At 49.9% G+C, this 13,326-nt stretch overlaps 1 protein-coding gene across 1 annotated transcript in view; it reads right to left on the reverse strand.

The window, feature by feature from the left end:
- The window catches only part of AKAP1 (A-kinase anchoring protein 1), a 35,958-nt gene that overhangs the window by 9,727 nt on the left and 12,905 nt on the right, over positions 1-13,326 (reverse strand). Inside the window, exons 2-3 of the mRNA XM_004377896.2 lie at positions 3,305-4,976; positions 627-760 (exon numbers count right to left, since the gene is read on the reverse strand). Coding sequence (XP_004377953.1) covers positions 627-760; positions 3,305-4,952 — 1,782 coding nt within the window. The 5' untranslated portion in view covers positions 4,953-4,976. The remainder of the gene's footprint in view (positions 1-626; positions 761-3,304; positions 4,977-13,326) is intronic.

A 13,326-nucleotide genomic window follows, 5' to 3' on the forward strand; every position in this document is an offset into this window, starting at 1 on the left:
AAATTGTTAAATATTTAAAAGCATTAATTAAAGCGATATAAGCTCAGTTTTGTTTAAAAACCACAGGGTGCAAGATGAGAAGAAAATAAAAGTCTTAACAGTCACTCTCAGGGGTAGGATTAGAGCTGGTTTTTATTTTCTTCATACATTTCTGTACTTTTCAAGTTCTCTAAAATACGTTATTTGCGCTTTTCTCAATTAGAAAGTAGACTCTGCATTGAAGCGTGTGAGCTGTCATAAGCTGCGGCCTGAACAGAGCACAGAGAAAGGCTTCTCATGCCCCTAGCCCTCGGTCTGGTTTTTTACTAGCATTTCCGACAGGTAACAAAGCTGAGTCCTGGAGCACACAAGCAAAGCCCACAGGGAGATCAGCAGGCCTGCAAGTTTGAGGAGGATACAACTAAGACACTCCTGAAGGGGCTGGAGGAACTCTACTTGGCAGGAAGCTCTCAGAATCTGGGCAAAGTGCAGTGTTCCATTCCCTCCCGCCTTCAGCTCACTCAGGGCTTCTTCTGGTCCCCAGTCCATCCCCCAGCCCTCTCAAGTCTGCCAGCCAGAGCCAGCGGGAACTTGGAGTCTGCCCCTGGACTGGCGGCACTCGGCCAGCAGGGATGCCGGGCCCTTACCTTCGGCACCTCGATCTCCCAGATGATGAGGTCGACCTTCTTGGGGTCGGAGCCTGCCTGGGTGCTCTGGAAACCATCCGTCTTTTTGAGGCTGCAGCAGCTATCCACTGAGTCCATGCTGTTCCCGTCGGAACCTGCGGGGGAGGAAGAGGCACCGCACACACACAGGCACCGGCTCAGAGAAGCCAACACTGCAAACTTCCTAAACTCACATTCCTGGGGGCCCCCACCCCACACCCCCTCCTCAAGCTTGGCAGGTGACTGCCAACTCACAGTCTAGAAAGATCAGAACCCCAGTGAAAGGAGGACCGGGGGTGTAGATACACCTAATTTTAGCCTGTCACTTACAGTCCTACTTGCTCAACTGGCAGCCACACCCAGCCACAGCTGCTGGAGCAGAGACAAGTGGTGAACTCAGTGCCCAGGGAAGGGGAGCCCACAGGGTGGGGAGAAGGGGCCTCGGCAGCCTGATTACAACTGTTTTGACACCCTACCAACTATCCCAGTCACAGACTGAGGATCTCCAGTCCCCAAAGCTCCAGGCCGATGGTCAGAGGCGGTGGCCTCCATCCCAGCAGAACTAGATAAGAGTCCTCGCTGGCATGTCTGAAGCCGAGTCTCCTCCCTGACCAGGCCAGCAGTGGACAAAGAGAAGGAGGGCCTCCATCCCCTCTGCTTAGTCCTGACCTGAGCATCACTGAACGCTTATTTGGACTCACAGCTGGTCTTTGCCCTCTGGTCAACTGACTGAGCTGAAGTGCATTCCAAGGGGGACGGCCACGGAGGCAAGACTGCACTGACTTGGGCTGCTCCCAACGGCACTGTCACTCAAGACCAAGCCAAGAGAGCCGCTGCAGAAAAACTGGTGTCCAGACCAGCTGATGAGAAGTGGCTCTGGCTTCCATGTGGACTCAAGAGCTAGAAATAGATCACTCTTGAGACTCCACTAATTAGGTTATTTTCCACATGCTTTCTCCAAACCCTAGGCATAACCTTTTGCTAAGCAGTCAATGATCTGTCTGGATGTAGAGGACTAGAGCTTAAACAGATTCTGCTCTCAGCTAGAGAGAGTCACCTTCAAAGTCTACCCCGTTCCTCCACACCAGAGGCTCAGAAAGGGCTTCACAGCAGGGAAGCTCTTCCTCTGACAGAAGTCTGCTTGTCCTGCCTGCTAGATGCAGTAGCAGGCTGATGGCAGCTCTGCTAGCAAGAGCCCCCAGCCTTTGCTGGACACCCCTGACGGCACCCGAGTAGCTGAGAACTACATTAGGTCAACAGCAGGCTGCATCCAGAGCCAGCTTCCAGCTCCCTCAACCCAGCAGCCCCTGGGCCGCTCTGAGCATGAATCTCCTATGCACAAAGCAGGGATAATGTGAGAATGCACGGAAGGCATGAGTCTGGCACCTGGGACATGCTGAGAGATTAACAGATGCTATCACAGGCTTCTACCTACCACCCTAAACCCCTCCCTGCCCATCAGCACGGCTCAGATGCAGCCTTCTCTTCTGCTGAGCCTCAACTCAGGGGCCTCCAACACATGTGAGCAGCTACTACACAGTTAGCATGACAAGCCTGAGGGGTTACAATCAGTCTAAAGCTGGCATGACAAGTCTGAGAGGCAGCAGGCAAAGGGAAATACCTTTGTTCTTTAAAAAAAAAATGTAACATCCCTGAAGTTAAGATACGTCTTATAGTCTCTGGCCTTTTACAATCATGACTGTAGCATTCTTTTCTCTCAGAGGTACATGAGTCAGTAGTGTCTTAAGTCAAGAGCATCTTAGATGCAACGAAGTAAGCGTGCGGCACCTGCCAGGTGCTGCTGAAAGAAGCAAACTTCCTGAGATCCCCAACCTTCTTGGAGCTGCCGTGGCAGGGAAGGGCTCCCGGACAAACAAGCCAGAGACCCATGCAGTTAACTCGTGGCCTCTTTCCACAAGATAAACAAAAATACCCCAGGGTAGCTGCAAAGGCAGGGTCAGGAGCTGCTGACCTGTAAGTTAGCGGTCTGAACTGTCTACGATGGGGTCAGCACTCGAAAAACCCAGTGGACACTTCATTACCAAAGTGCCCCTCTTTCCCGGGGGTGGAACTGCAGCTGCACAGAAAGAAAATAGCTGAGGCTCTCTGCGAAGGAATAGGTGACAGCAACAACTCAGGAAAGCTTGAGCTCCCACAAGTATTCAAAGCTGTGGCCATTCTTTGGGCACTTACCCTGTAAGAGCTTCTGGAGAAGGAAAGCAGGTGAAGACGTGGGAACAAGCACATGATTAAAAGGAAATAAGCCATTAAAAGAAAAACTCATACCCATACTTGGCATTCAAGGGCAATACAGCTAAGGAGGCCTCTCCAGGAAAAAAACCAACAAGAGGTTAGCATTTAAAAGAGGCGAAGAGGCACACCTACGCTAATCAGTGACCCCAGCTTTAGGCTGGTCCCTTCAGAAGGACTAAGGAGGGTCACTGGCTGCTGTAGCAAGTTACGGTTCCCGTGGCTTTGGGGTTTCAAGGTCACCCACCAGCTCTACGCTGAATCCCATCTCTTCTGCTGGTTGGGATACAGAAGTGAAGAGCACCATTCCTTTGAGTCGGAGAGGAAGAGGCGGACCAGCAGCCTTTCCCCAGTGAATAGAGGGAGACCCACCCGCTCATCTATGTAGTGAACACCCAAGACCCTCCTACCTCCCGAATGGTCTGTTTCTGCGTCCATGCTCCATCCATCCTCAGCCCCCAAGTCTGACAACTCCTCCTTCAGCACCCCGTTGCTGAAGGGCACAGTACTTTCCGGCAACGGCGGGGTGATGTCCTTGTCCCTGGGGCTCGAGTTGGTGTCTGTGCAAGAGTCTTCGAGCCCTGAAGTGCTGGCAGAATCTGAGCACTGGCCCAAGGAGCCCACGGATGGGACACACTGGCTGCTGTCCAACGCGCAGGTGACGCGGCTGGCATCTTCCGCCAGGACGCTTGCCTCATCTAGCGACTCTCTGAGGGAGGTGGCCCGTGACGGGCAGGGGGCCAGTGAGATGTGGTGCGCAGAGTTCCTGGGTGGCTTACCGTCCTTGGTGGGGCTGGAGAGAGGGCTGTTCAGGCAGCTCACGTAGGTCTTTGGTGGGGATGGGTCCTCTGCTGGCTGGCCTGACGAGGGCAGGGCAGCATCCACTGTGTCTGCGGCTGCTTCTGCCGTGGCTGGAGTGGACTCCACAGCGTCTTGCCCCAGGACAGCCTCCTGGCTGATGGGAGCACAGCTCTTCTCCTCTGGCCCCTGGAGCTCACTGTCCGAGGCCTGACACACCCGATCCGTAATCCTGCCCACCGTGGTGGCCTGCACTTCTTCGGTTGCTTCCATGATCACTTTGGAGATGATCTGGAAGGCAGCCTGCTCAAGCTTCTCATTTTTATCCACCATCTCCTCTTTGCCCGCTTCTCCTGCAAGGTCTCCGTCCTGGGGCTTGCCACCTCTGATTTCAGGTGCCGGCACTTCCTCATCCTTTGCCAGCTCGGCGTGAGCCGACTCAATGAAGCTACTTATCACCTTCCCTGCCACATACTCTTCCTTCTGCACTGGCCCGGCCCCCTGCCCCTGATGCAGGCTGGTCTTCCCTTTCTCTTCCCCTCCTCCTAAAGGAGCCAGGCTGGGCACTTTGCTATTCTCCACCTCAGAGACATGCTCCTGGGACAAAACACCTTCTTCTAGTACTTTTTCTCCTGCCACTGCGTCGCCAGTCCCTTCTGCCCACCCTGTCTCCCTTGCCTTCTCCCCAGGGCCACGCTTTTCTGTGAGGGCGGCAGACTGGCCTGGCCAGGCCCTCCCTGGCGTTCTGCTGAACATGGGCTCTTGCTTACCCACCTCGACCGCTTCGTGGGGGAATGGTACCCCCTTTGGGGATGGAAGGGGACACTCTAGAGGAATAGACTTTGCTTCGTCACAAGTTAGGGCTAATTCCAGCTTCGTACTGTCATCTTTGCGTGTTCCCAGTCGAGATCTTGTGTCCGTGGTGTTAAGAAGGCTGCCTGAGGACTCTGATCTACGAGGGGCTGGTTGTGCCCGCAGCAAGGCTGGGGGCTCCATGGAAGGCTTACTCATGGTGGACAGTTCCTTTTCTGGTGGCTGTGTGACACTGAGGGGTGTTGGCACGACTCTGGGACAGGTGTCATCCGTGAGGAGCAGACCCTCAATTGGAGGGTCTGTCCCCAGTTCCACGGCACTGGCCTCCACCTGCTTGTCGTGGCTGCTGATGCGTTCTTTTTTACGAGAGACAAACCACCACCAGCCAAGGAGCGCCAGCATCCCAGGCAGCACCAAGGGAAAAAGGGAACGGAACTGGATTGCCATCCTGGAGGTTGGACGTAATTAAACCTGGGGAGAGCAGGAGAGAGAGGAGGGATGAAATGAGCGCAGTTGAGGGTATCAGTGTGACTTCTCATGAAAGATCAAACAAGGGCTCTAAGGCCAGAGCTCTCTGCTCGCCCCTTCCTTACTCCCAGAAGGAACACACTAGCACCCACACACTCTGGGTGAGCCACTGGAGGGGGGGGGTGGGAAGAAACACCTCCTTCTTTGTGTTGCCTAATTCATGCACACTCCTTTGAAACAAACCAAGTGTTGTCTTGAAACCAAATCCCTTCCGTCATAGCTTCATGATGCCAAATTCTCCCTACATCCTCCAAATCACAGGTTATGTTTAGTGTGTTTTAGTTCTCTAAACTCCCAGAATGTTTTTATCCATTCGATGGCACTGGCGCATTTTTAGACACCCATAGAACACACACCACACCGTTCCCGCTTGTGGGGGAGGGGAGGCTTTTATACATGGATCTTGGATACTGGAACCTTGCTGAATTTCTTTATCCGTTCTAACAGTTTTTTTGAGTAGACTCCTTGGGATTTCTTATTAGCAAAAAGAGATTTTTTAATTTCTGTTAACAGTGGTTCTTAAACTTGGCTGCACATTAGACTCACTTGGGAAACTTTTGAAAGCCCAATGCCCAGGCTGCACTCCAGACAAATCAGAATCTCTGGGGTGTGACTCAAGCAGCAGATTGTTGGTTTTTAAACAGGTGATTCCAACGTGCAGTCAAGTTTGAGAATCACTATTCTATAACAAAGGAGCCCTGGTGGCACAGTGGTTAAATTAAACGCTCAGCTACTAACTGACAGGTCAGCGGTTGGGACCTATCAGCTGCTCAGCAGAAGAAAGATGTGACAGTCTGCTTTCATAAAGACTACAGCCTTGGAAACCCTATGTGGCAGTTCTACTCTGTCCTATAGGGTCACTAGGAGTCAGAATGAGTTTGGTTTAGCGGGTATTCTATAACAGCTACCAAAAAAAGTGGTAAATCACGGAATATCTGCTTTGTGCTCAATGTCTTTCACACCGAAAAACAAAACAAACAATTTGAGAAAGGAAACAGGCTACAGGGGAGGGAGCGCTCAGGATAGGGTGCCCATTGTCTGCTGTCAGGAAATCAAGTCTTACCCAACAGGGTACATGCTAACAGGAAGTGGAGCTGGAATCTGAACCCAGGTTTTCCTTTGGCAGTAAATTTGGATTCTGATTCCTCCTTAGCTAGGCAATCCCATTTCAGAAGTGTGCGGTTTATAGTTGTGATTCCCCCAGTATTCTGGCATTTCTGTGATCTCCAGAAAAAGATTAAATGGACCAATAAGCACATGAAAAGATGCTCAACGTCATTAGGGAAATACAAATCACAACTACGAGATGTCACTTCATCCTCACTAAGACGGCTATGATTTAAAAAAAAAAAAAAAAAACAGCAGAAAACAACAGGTGTTGGCGAGGATGTGAAGAAATTGGAACCCTCATGCATTGCTGGTGGGACTGTAAAACGGTACAGCCACTGTAAAAAAGTTTAGTGGATCCTCAAAAAGTTAAATACAGAATTACCATATGTTACGTGTCAACTCAGCTAAGCTATGATTCTCAGTGCTTATGTAATTATCCTCCATTTTGTGATCTAACATAAGGGGAGTTTCCTTGGGGTGTGGCCTGCATCCAATATACATGGATGTTCTTGCAAAGCTTGCTCGTGCTCGTGTTCTCTCTCTCGATCCTGCATCACTTGACCTGAACCTAGCCTTAAGACACCATATGACCTAGCAATTCCACTCCTAGGTATATACCCAAGAGACTTGAAAGCAGGAACTCAGACACATGTATACCAATGTTCACTGCAGCACTGCTATTCACAATAGCCAAAAGACAGACTACCAAAATGTCCATGAATGAATGAATGGATAAACAAAGTGTGGTATGTGCATAAAATGGAATATTACTCAGTCATAAAGAGAAATGAAGTCCTGATACATGGTACAGCATGGATGAACCTTGAAAACGTTGTGCTAAGTGAAGTGAGTCAGTCACAAAAGGACAGATATTATATGATCCCACTTATACGAACTATCTAGAACAGGCAAAACTATAGAGACTCAAGTTTATTAGTAATTAACCAAGAATGGGAGAGAAGGGAAAAGAAGGAGTCATTGCTTAGGAGACACTGAACTTCTGTTATGGGTGATGGAAAAATCTGGAAATGGATAGTGGTGATAGTTGCACAACATGATGGACTTAATTAATGTCACCGAATTGTACATGTAAAAGATGCTGAATCAGCAAATGGTTTTAAAATATATATACACACGTACATATTTTTTACCTGCCCCTCCCCCCTCAAAAAAAAAAAAAAGATTAAATGGAATGGGGTAGAGAGGAAGGAAAAGAATCCTTGGTCTCAATCATCCCATAGAGGGTATCTCCCTATTTTACACAGTCATGTATTGAATTGTGTCCCCAAAAAATATGTGTATTAATTTGGCTAGGCCATGATTCCCAGTATTGTGTGATTGTCCACCATTTGGTCATCCAATATGATTTTCCTATGTGTTATAAATCCTACCTCTATGTCAATTTAGCAGGACTCAATCTACAAGATTAGGTTTTGTCTTAAATCAATCTCTGTTGAAATATAAAAGAGAGGAACGAGCAGAGAGACAGGGGGACCTCATACCACCAAGAAAGCAGCACCGGGAGCAGAGTGTGTCCTTTGGACCCAGGGTTCCTGTGTGGAGAAGCTCTTAGTCTAGGGGAAGATTGATGAGAAGGACCTTCCTCCAGAGTTGGCACAGAGAGAAAGCCTTCCTCTGGAGCTAACATCCTAAATTTGGACTTGTAGCCTACTAGACTGTGAGCAAATAAATTTCTCTTTGTTGAAGCCATCCACTTGTGCTATTTCTGTTACAGCTGCACTAGATGACTAAGATAGAATTTGGTACTGAAGTGGGGTGCTGCTCTAACGGATATCTAAAATGTGGAAGCAGTTTTGAAACTGAACGGATAGAGGACAGAGAAGGAAATGAGAACTGTTAACACTGGAGACAGTGCAGATGGTGAGAAGCAGTGCGGACGGTAAGAAGCAGCGGCAGAGAACCGGCAGCGGCAGAGAACCGGCAGCGGCAGAGAACCGGAAGCAGCAGAACCAGGAAACCGTGCAAGACGACACTGTAGCAAGAGAGATGAGAGCCTGTGCGCAGAAGGCTTCCTGGAAGAGTGGTGTGCCTCCGGGCACTTATTGGCAGAGCTAGGCTTGCCGACCCACAGAGCAAGAGAGCTGAGTGCCTTCCGGCTGAAGTTTACTGTCGGAGTGGGGGTGGAGCTACAGAGCTTTGGAACACTTGCCCCAGTAGGGCAGATGTGGGCAGAGAGGCCTGAGGGGCGGAGAAGCCAAGGAACCAGGAAGCGGAAGCTGAAGAGACAAGGAACACAGGAAGCCAAGTTGCCTCCGTCTCAAAGGGTATGGCCACAACCTCTGGGGTTTCAAAGGGTGGAGCCATGGCCTCTGTTGTTTTTAAGGGTGGAGTCACCACTCAGATAGACTAGGAGAATGGTGTACCTAAAGCCGAAGGAGCAGAGTTGCTGTCCCAGTGGTCCTAGAAGGCAGAGCTGAAGCCCAGAGCCAAAGGGCCTCCACTCAGAATCCCTCCACTCAGAATTTGGAGACTGTGGCCAATACCTACAGTGTGGATGGCAAGGCCATTGTATAAATGGTCTCAGAGAACAGAAGATTATTTTCAAGCCTTGAGGGCTAATGTAATGTGTTCTGCTGACTTGCTTGGTGCCTGTTATCCCTTCTTTCCCTCCAATTTCTCCCATTTGTAATGGAAATGTCTAGTTTGTGACTGTTCCACCACTGTACTTTGGAAGCAGATAACTTGTATTCTAGATTTCACAGATGAACAGGAATTTTTGGATTTCGGACTTGGGAGTTGATTTAAGACTTTTGCTATATGATGGGGTAAATATGTTTTACATGTGGCAAGGACATGAAATTTTGGGGGACAAAGGGTGGAATGTCATGGATTGAACTGTGTCCCCCCAAAATATGTGTATCAATTTGGCTAGGCCATGATTCCCAGCATTGTGTGATTGCCCACCATTTTGTCATCTGATGTGATTTTCCTATGTGTTGTAAATCCTACCTCTATGATGTTAATGAGGTGGGATAGGGGCAGTTATGTTAATGAGGCAGGACTCAATCTACAAGATTGGATTGTGTCTTGAGCCAATCTCCTTTGAAATATAAAAGAGAGAAAGCAGAGAGACAGGTGGGCCTCATACCATTAAGAAAGAAGCCCCGGGAGCAGAGCATGTCCTTTGGACCCAGGGTTCCTAAGCTGAGAAGCTCCCAGACCAATGGATGATTGATGATGAAGACCCTCCTCCAGAGGAGACAGAGAAAGACTTCCCTTGGAGCTGATGCCCCATATTTGGACTTGTAGCCTACTAGACTATGAGAAAATAAATTTCCCTTTGTTAAAACCATCCACTTGTGGTATTTCTGTTACAGCAGCACTAGACGACTAAGACACACACCAAGGGAATATGGCCCAAGGCCCTAAGCTCGAATTGGTGTGGTGCTGCAAAATGCCTCTGCAAACAGCTAGGAGAAGCCCCTGCCCTAAAAGTTGACCCTAGGGGTCCTGACTCTCCAGATTGAGAGTTTGCCCATTCCACACCAACACCACACCACCTCCCTAAGATCCCCTAAAACTGACTACAATAAGGCAAAGGCCCAACATTCAAACATGCATTCCAGTCTGGCTTTGGACATACATGCCAAGCAATCCACATTACAACCCAGTCCCCAGCCCCACTATGTCACTGGCCCTCCCACTTCATCATGCGCTCTGTTCTCAAATCTTCACTCACATAGAATGCACAGAACCAGCCACAACACAGGCCCCATCTGCTGCTGTCCTGAAGGACCACTGCCCTGTAGCTCACTGGGACATCATTGTCAGGCTGGTGTCACAGAAACCCCACTCACCCGCCCAACCCTCCCAGTCCAGCTTGTTCCCCAGAGACTGAGGCTTGAAACCCCCAGATGCAGTATATATAGCCACCTACAAACTGTCCTGGTGGTGCAATGGTTAAGAGCTTGGCTGCTAACCAACTGCTAACCAAAAGGTTGGCAGTTTGAATCCACCAGCCGCTCCTTGGAAAACCTATGGGACTGTCTGAGTCAGAACTGACTCGCCAGCAATGGGTTTTTTGTTTTGTTTTGTTTTTACAGACTGTCACTGTACCTACTCAGCTGAGAACTACAGCCCAGTTAATACTGGTCCTGCACCATTTCCAAGCCAGACATCCCCTGCTGTTGTGCCTTGAGGGCCTCCCTAAATGCACTTAATAAAAAAATAACTACCCTGAGACTACATTGCCCACAGCTCCCCAGCCTCCACCCTGATTCTGGACTAGAGCCAAAGAGGCCAAATGATCAGAAACCAGGAACCAGGTGCCACTGCTTCTACTTGGTGAGCAGCTCCAAACAAAGCCCTTCTCTCCACGACTGCTTCCAGGAACAGGGGCTGTCCAACCAAGAGCTCCAACTGCATGTAAGAGGAACGAGATCCCCAGATATTCAGGGAAGGCATGGCTTGTTTATCTTTTCCTTGCTACCAGGGGACTGTGATTAGAGAAACGAGCCATCTTCCCCCAAGAACAGAGCCAACCACCCTTGGGACCAGCAGCCACCCCACGGAAAGGCCTTGGCTGCAACATACCTGAGCTTAAGAGCACCTGGGGCATGAGGCACCTCACAGGGCCTGGCCGGGCACTCTACGGGTTAACGGATGTCCCTCCGCCAGCTCCTCACCAGCCCATTTTCCCATCAGTCAAGAAAATGGTTAGCCCCTCATTTCCTCACTCCCCGCCCCCCCCGCCCCCAGGGTTCTACCCTCAAGCCTATCTCACCTCAGCCAAATACAGACTTCTGAGGAATCCATAAAACGCTACTTTCTCCAATTTACATAGTCTGGTCGGTCTAGAAGAGGTAGTATAGGATGCACCAACTTTTCCTGAATGCCCAGGTAGGGTCCCCTTCATACAAACACTCACTCACTCACACACTTTCAGCCTCAATGGGCTCTCTGCTACCTTCCTTCTCCCAGCACCAAGTCGTTCTCTTAAGTTTGTTTGTTTGTTTTTTTTAACCTGAACCTCTCAAGATTTAAGAGGCATTTAGCACTATGGGTCAAAACGCCTTCACATTCACAAGCCAAATGAAGGCTGCTCTGAAGCTGAAGCTGTTTCCTCCCACAGGGTCTCCTGCCCTGAGGCCGGTGACACTGAAGGCAGGCCTGCAGTCAGGGAAAAGCCTCCCAGCAGGATGCCGGAGCCATGCCCTAGGGCTGGTGGGGAGGAGACTTGGCTGCCTGCTTATTTTTAGCAGGTTCCTTTGCCCGGGAATAGATGAGCTGACTGGTTGCCAAGCGGTCACACAGAGCTGAAGGCAGGCACATGCCACAGCCTCACTCACTCCAGGTTCTAAAAGAATGCCTTCTTTTTCCGGACAGGCACCTGCAGCTTCTCAGCCTAGCTCCTGGAGAAGTAACGGCCTCCCACCCAGCCTAGGTGACCAAGACAGTCACTGCAATCTAGAGACTTCCACTAAACAAGAAAATAAATCCCTGGGAATGCTACAAAAAGTGTTGGTCCCAGTGACTAAGCCACTTTGGCCACAATTAATATGAAAAAAGAGTTGCGTGTAACTGACAGAAAGCCAATCATAAAAACAAGAGCTTAGAAGCCAAAAACCCAACAAGTCCAGCCCAAGCTGGGGCCTGGTCAGAGAAGCTTCACTCGCTTTGTGTTCTGAATGGACACTTACATATGCTCTAAAGTGGATTTTGAACATTTCTTCCATTATTCCAGGGACACATGTCCACTGTCCATGAATGTCCCCAAGTTTTCACCAACAGCAGCCTGGCTCTGGATATTCATCGCTGAGTGCCCGGCACATCAAGTTCCAAGGAGGGACTTTCCACTGAAGGGGTTCTTCCAAGAGCAAGGAACAGCCACAGGATCCAGAACCCCAAATCCCCGCACTTGCAGCCACTGCATTCCGGGAATCACAGCAGGACACAGGCCAGGCCTGAGACACCCTCCCTTCCCAGTTTGCCGGAGGAAAATCACACATCCAGAAGTTATCTGCAAGACCACAAGGGAGCCTCTTGGTTTGTACTCGATGTGCTGTGTCCCTAATTTCCCATCAGGTTCCGCACCTTGCATTCCATTCAAGTGTATGTAACTAGCTGTAAGACAAACCTTAATGGCACTGTTCTCTGCTTACCAAAAGCTCACAATCCAGGTGGCAAGCATGCAGGCATGCGCTCTCACACACACACACACCCCACACACACACAACCTGCACCACAAGCAGTCAAGCTGAGCTGGATTCCTGAGGTAGGCAAAGAGAGTCCAAGAAGGCTCTCTCAAAGTGGGCCAGAATTTCCTTTGGTTGCAATGGGTGGAGAAGGGGAAGAAAATGGTAAAAATTAAAGTTCTAAGCCCAAAATGCCTTTAGGGGTGGGAAGTAGCAGCAAGTCCCAGGGTAGAATAGGAACAAGTCCTGGGAGCTGAGGCTGAAAGGCTGGAAGGGACCAGGCCAAAGGGGTTTGACCTATATCGCGCCAAGACAATGGGAATCATGAAGAATGTGGCAGTTGTGACTTGATCAAAGTAGAACAGGGTGATCCCCAAGTGATGACTGCTATCTAATAGGGCAGCTATTAGCCACATGAGGCTATTGAGCACTTGAAATGTGACTAGTGCAACTGAGAAAATGAAGTTTCAATTTTATTTAAAACTAATTCATTTCAATTTAAATAGTCACATGTGGTTGGTGGCTGGCTGTCCTACAGTTCTAGAGGATGTTCCAGAAGTAAAGATCCCAAGGAAACCTGAGAGCTGGATAAATGCTTTGGCAGCCACTGCCTACCTTACTGGGCAGCGCTGGGTCCTGGCCACTGAGGGTGGGGGATGTCAAGCCTGGGCCACTCACCCTCAGCAGCATGGCTGTGGGCCCAGGAATCAGAATGCTGGAGCCATGCCTCAGGTGTTCTGGCCTCAGCCCAGCCCCGGTGTTCACAGGCTTGTTACCCTCATCCTTAGGGGGCCTGAGTCAACTCATGTTGACACCCTCAAGATTCCAAATTAGCTCACAGTGGAGCTGTGGGGGCCCTGCCCAGGATGTCCCCACACCCTCCATTGTGATGGCCCCAGAGCAGCCAGACATGGCTGGACCCAGTCTCTGAACCAGGCCAGCCAGACTCTGGGGGTACTCCCATCGTTCCGGGTAGACTGGCCATCTAGAAGTCCCAGAACACTTCCCCAGCCTGCTCAGCAGGAGAG

This window comes from Trichechus manatus, unplaced genomic scaffold (assembly GCF_000243295.1).
Source record: "Trichechus manatus latirostris isolate Lorelei unplaced genomic scaffold, TriManLat1.0 scaffold00054, whole genome shotgun sequence".
NCBI classification, from domain to species: Eukaryota; Metazoa; Chordata; class Mammalia; order Sirenia; family Trichechidae; genus Trichechus; species Trichechus manatus.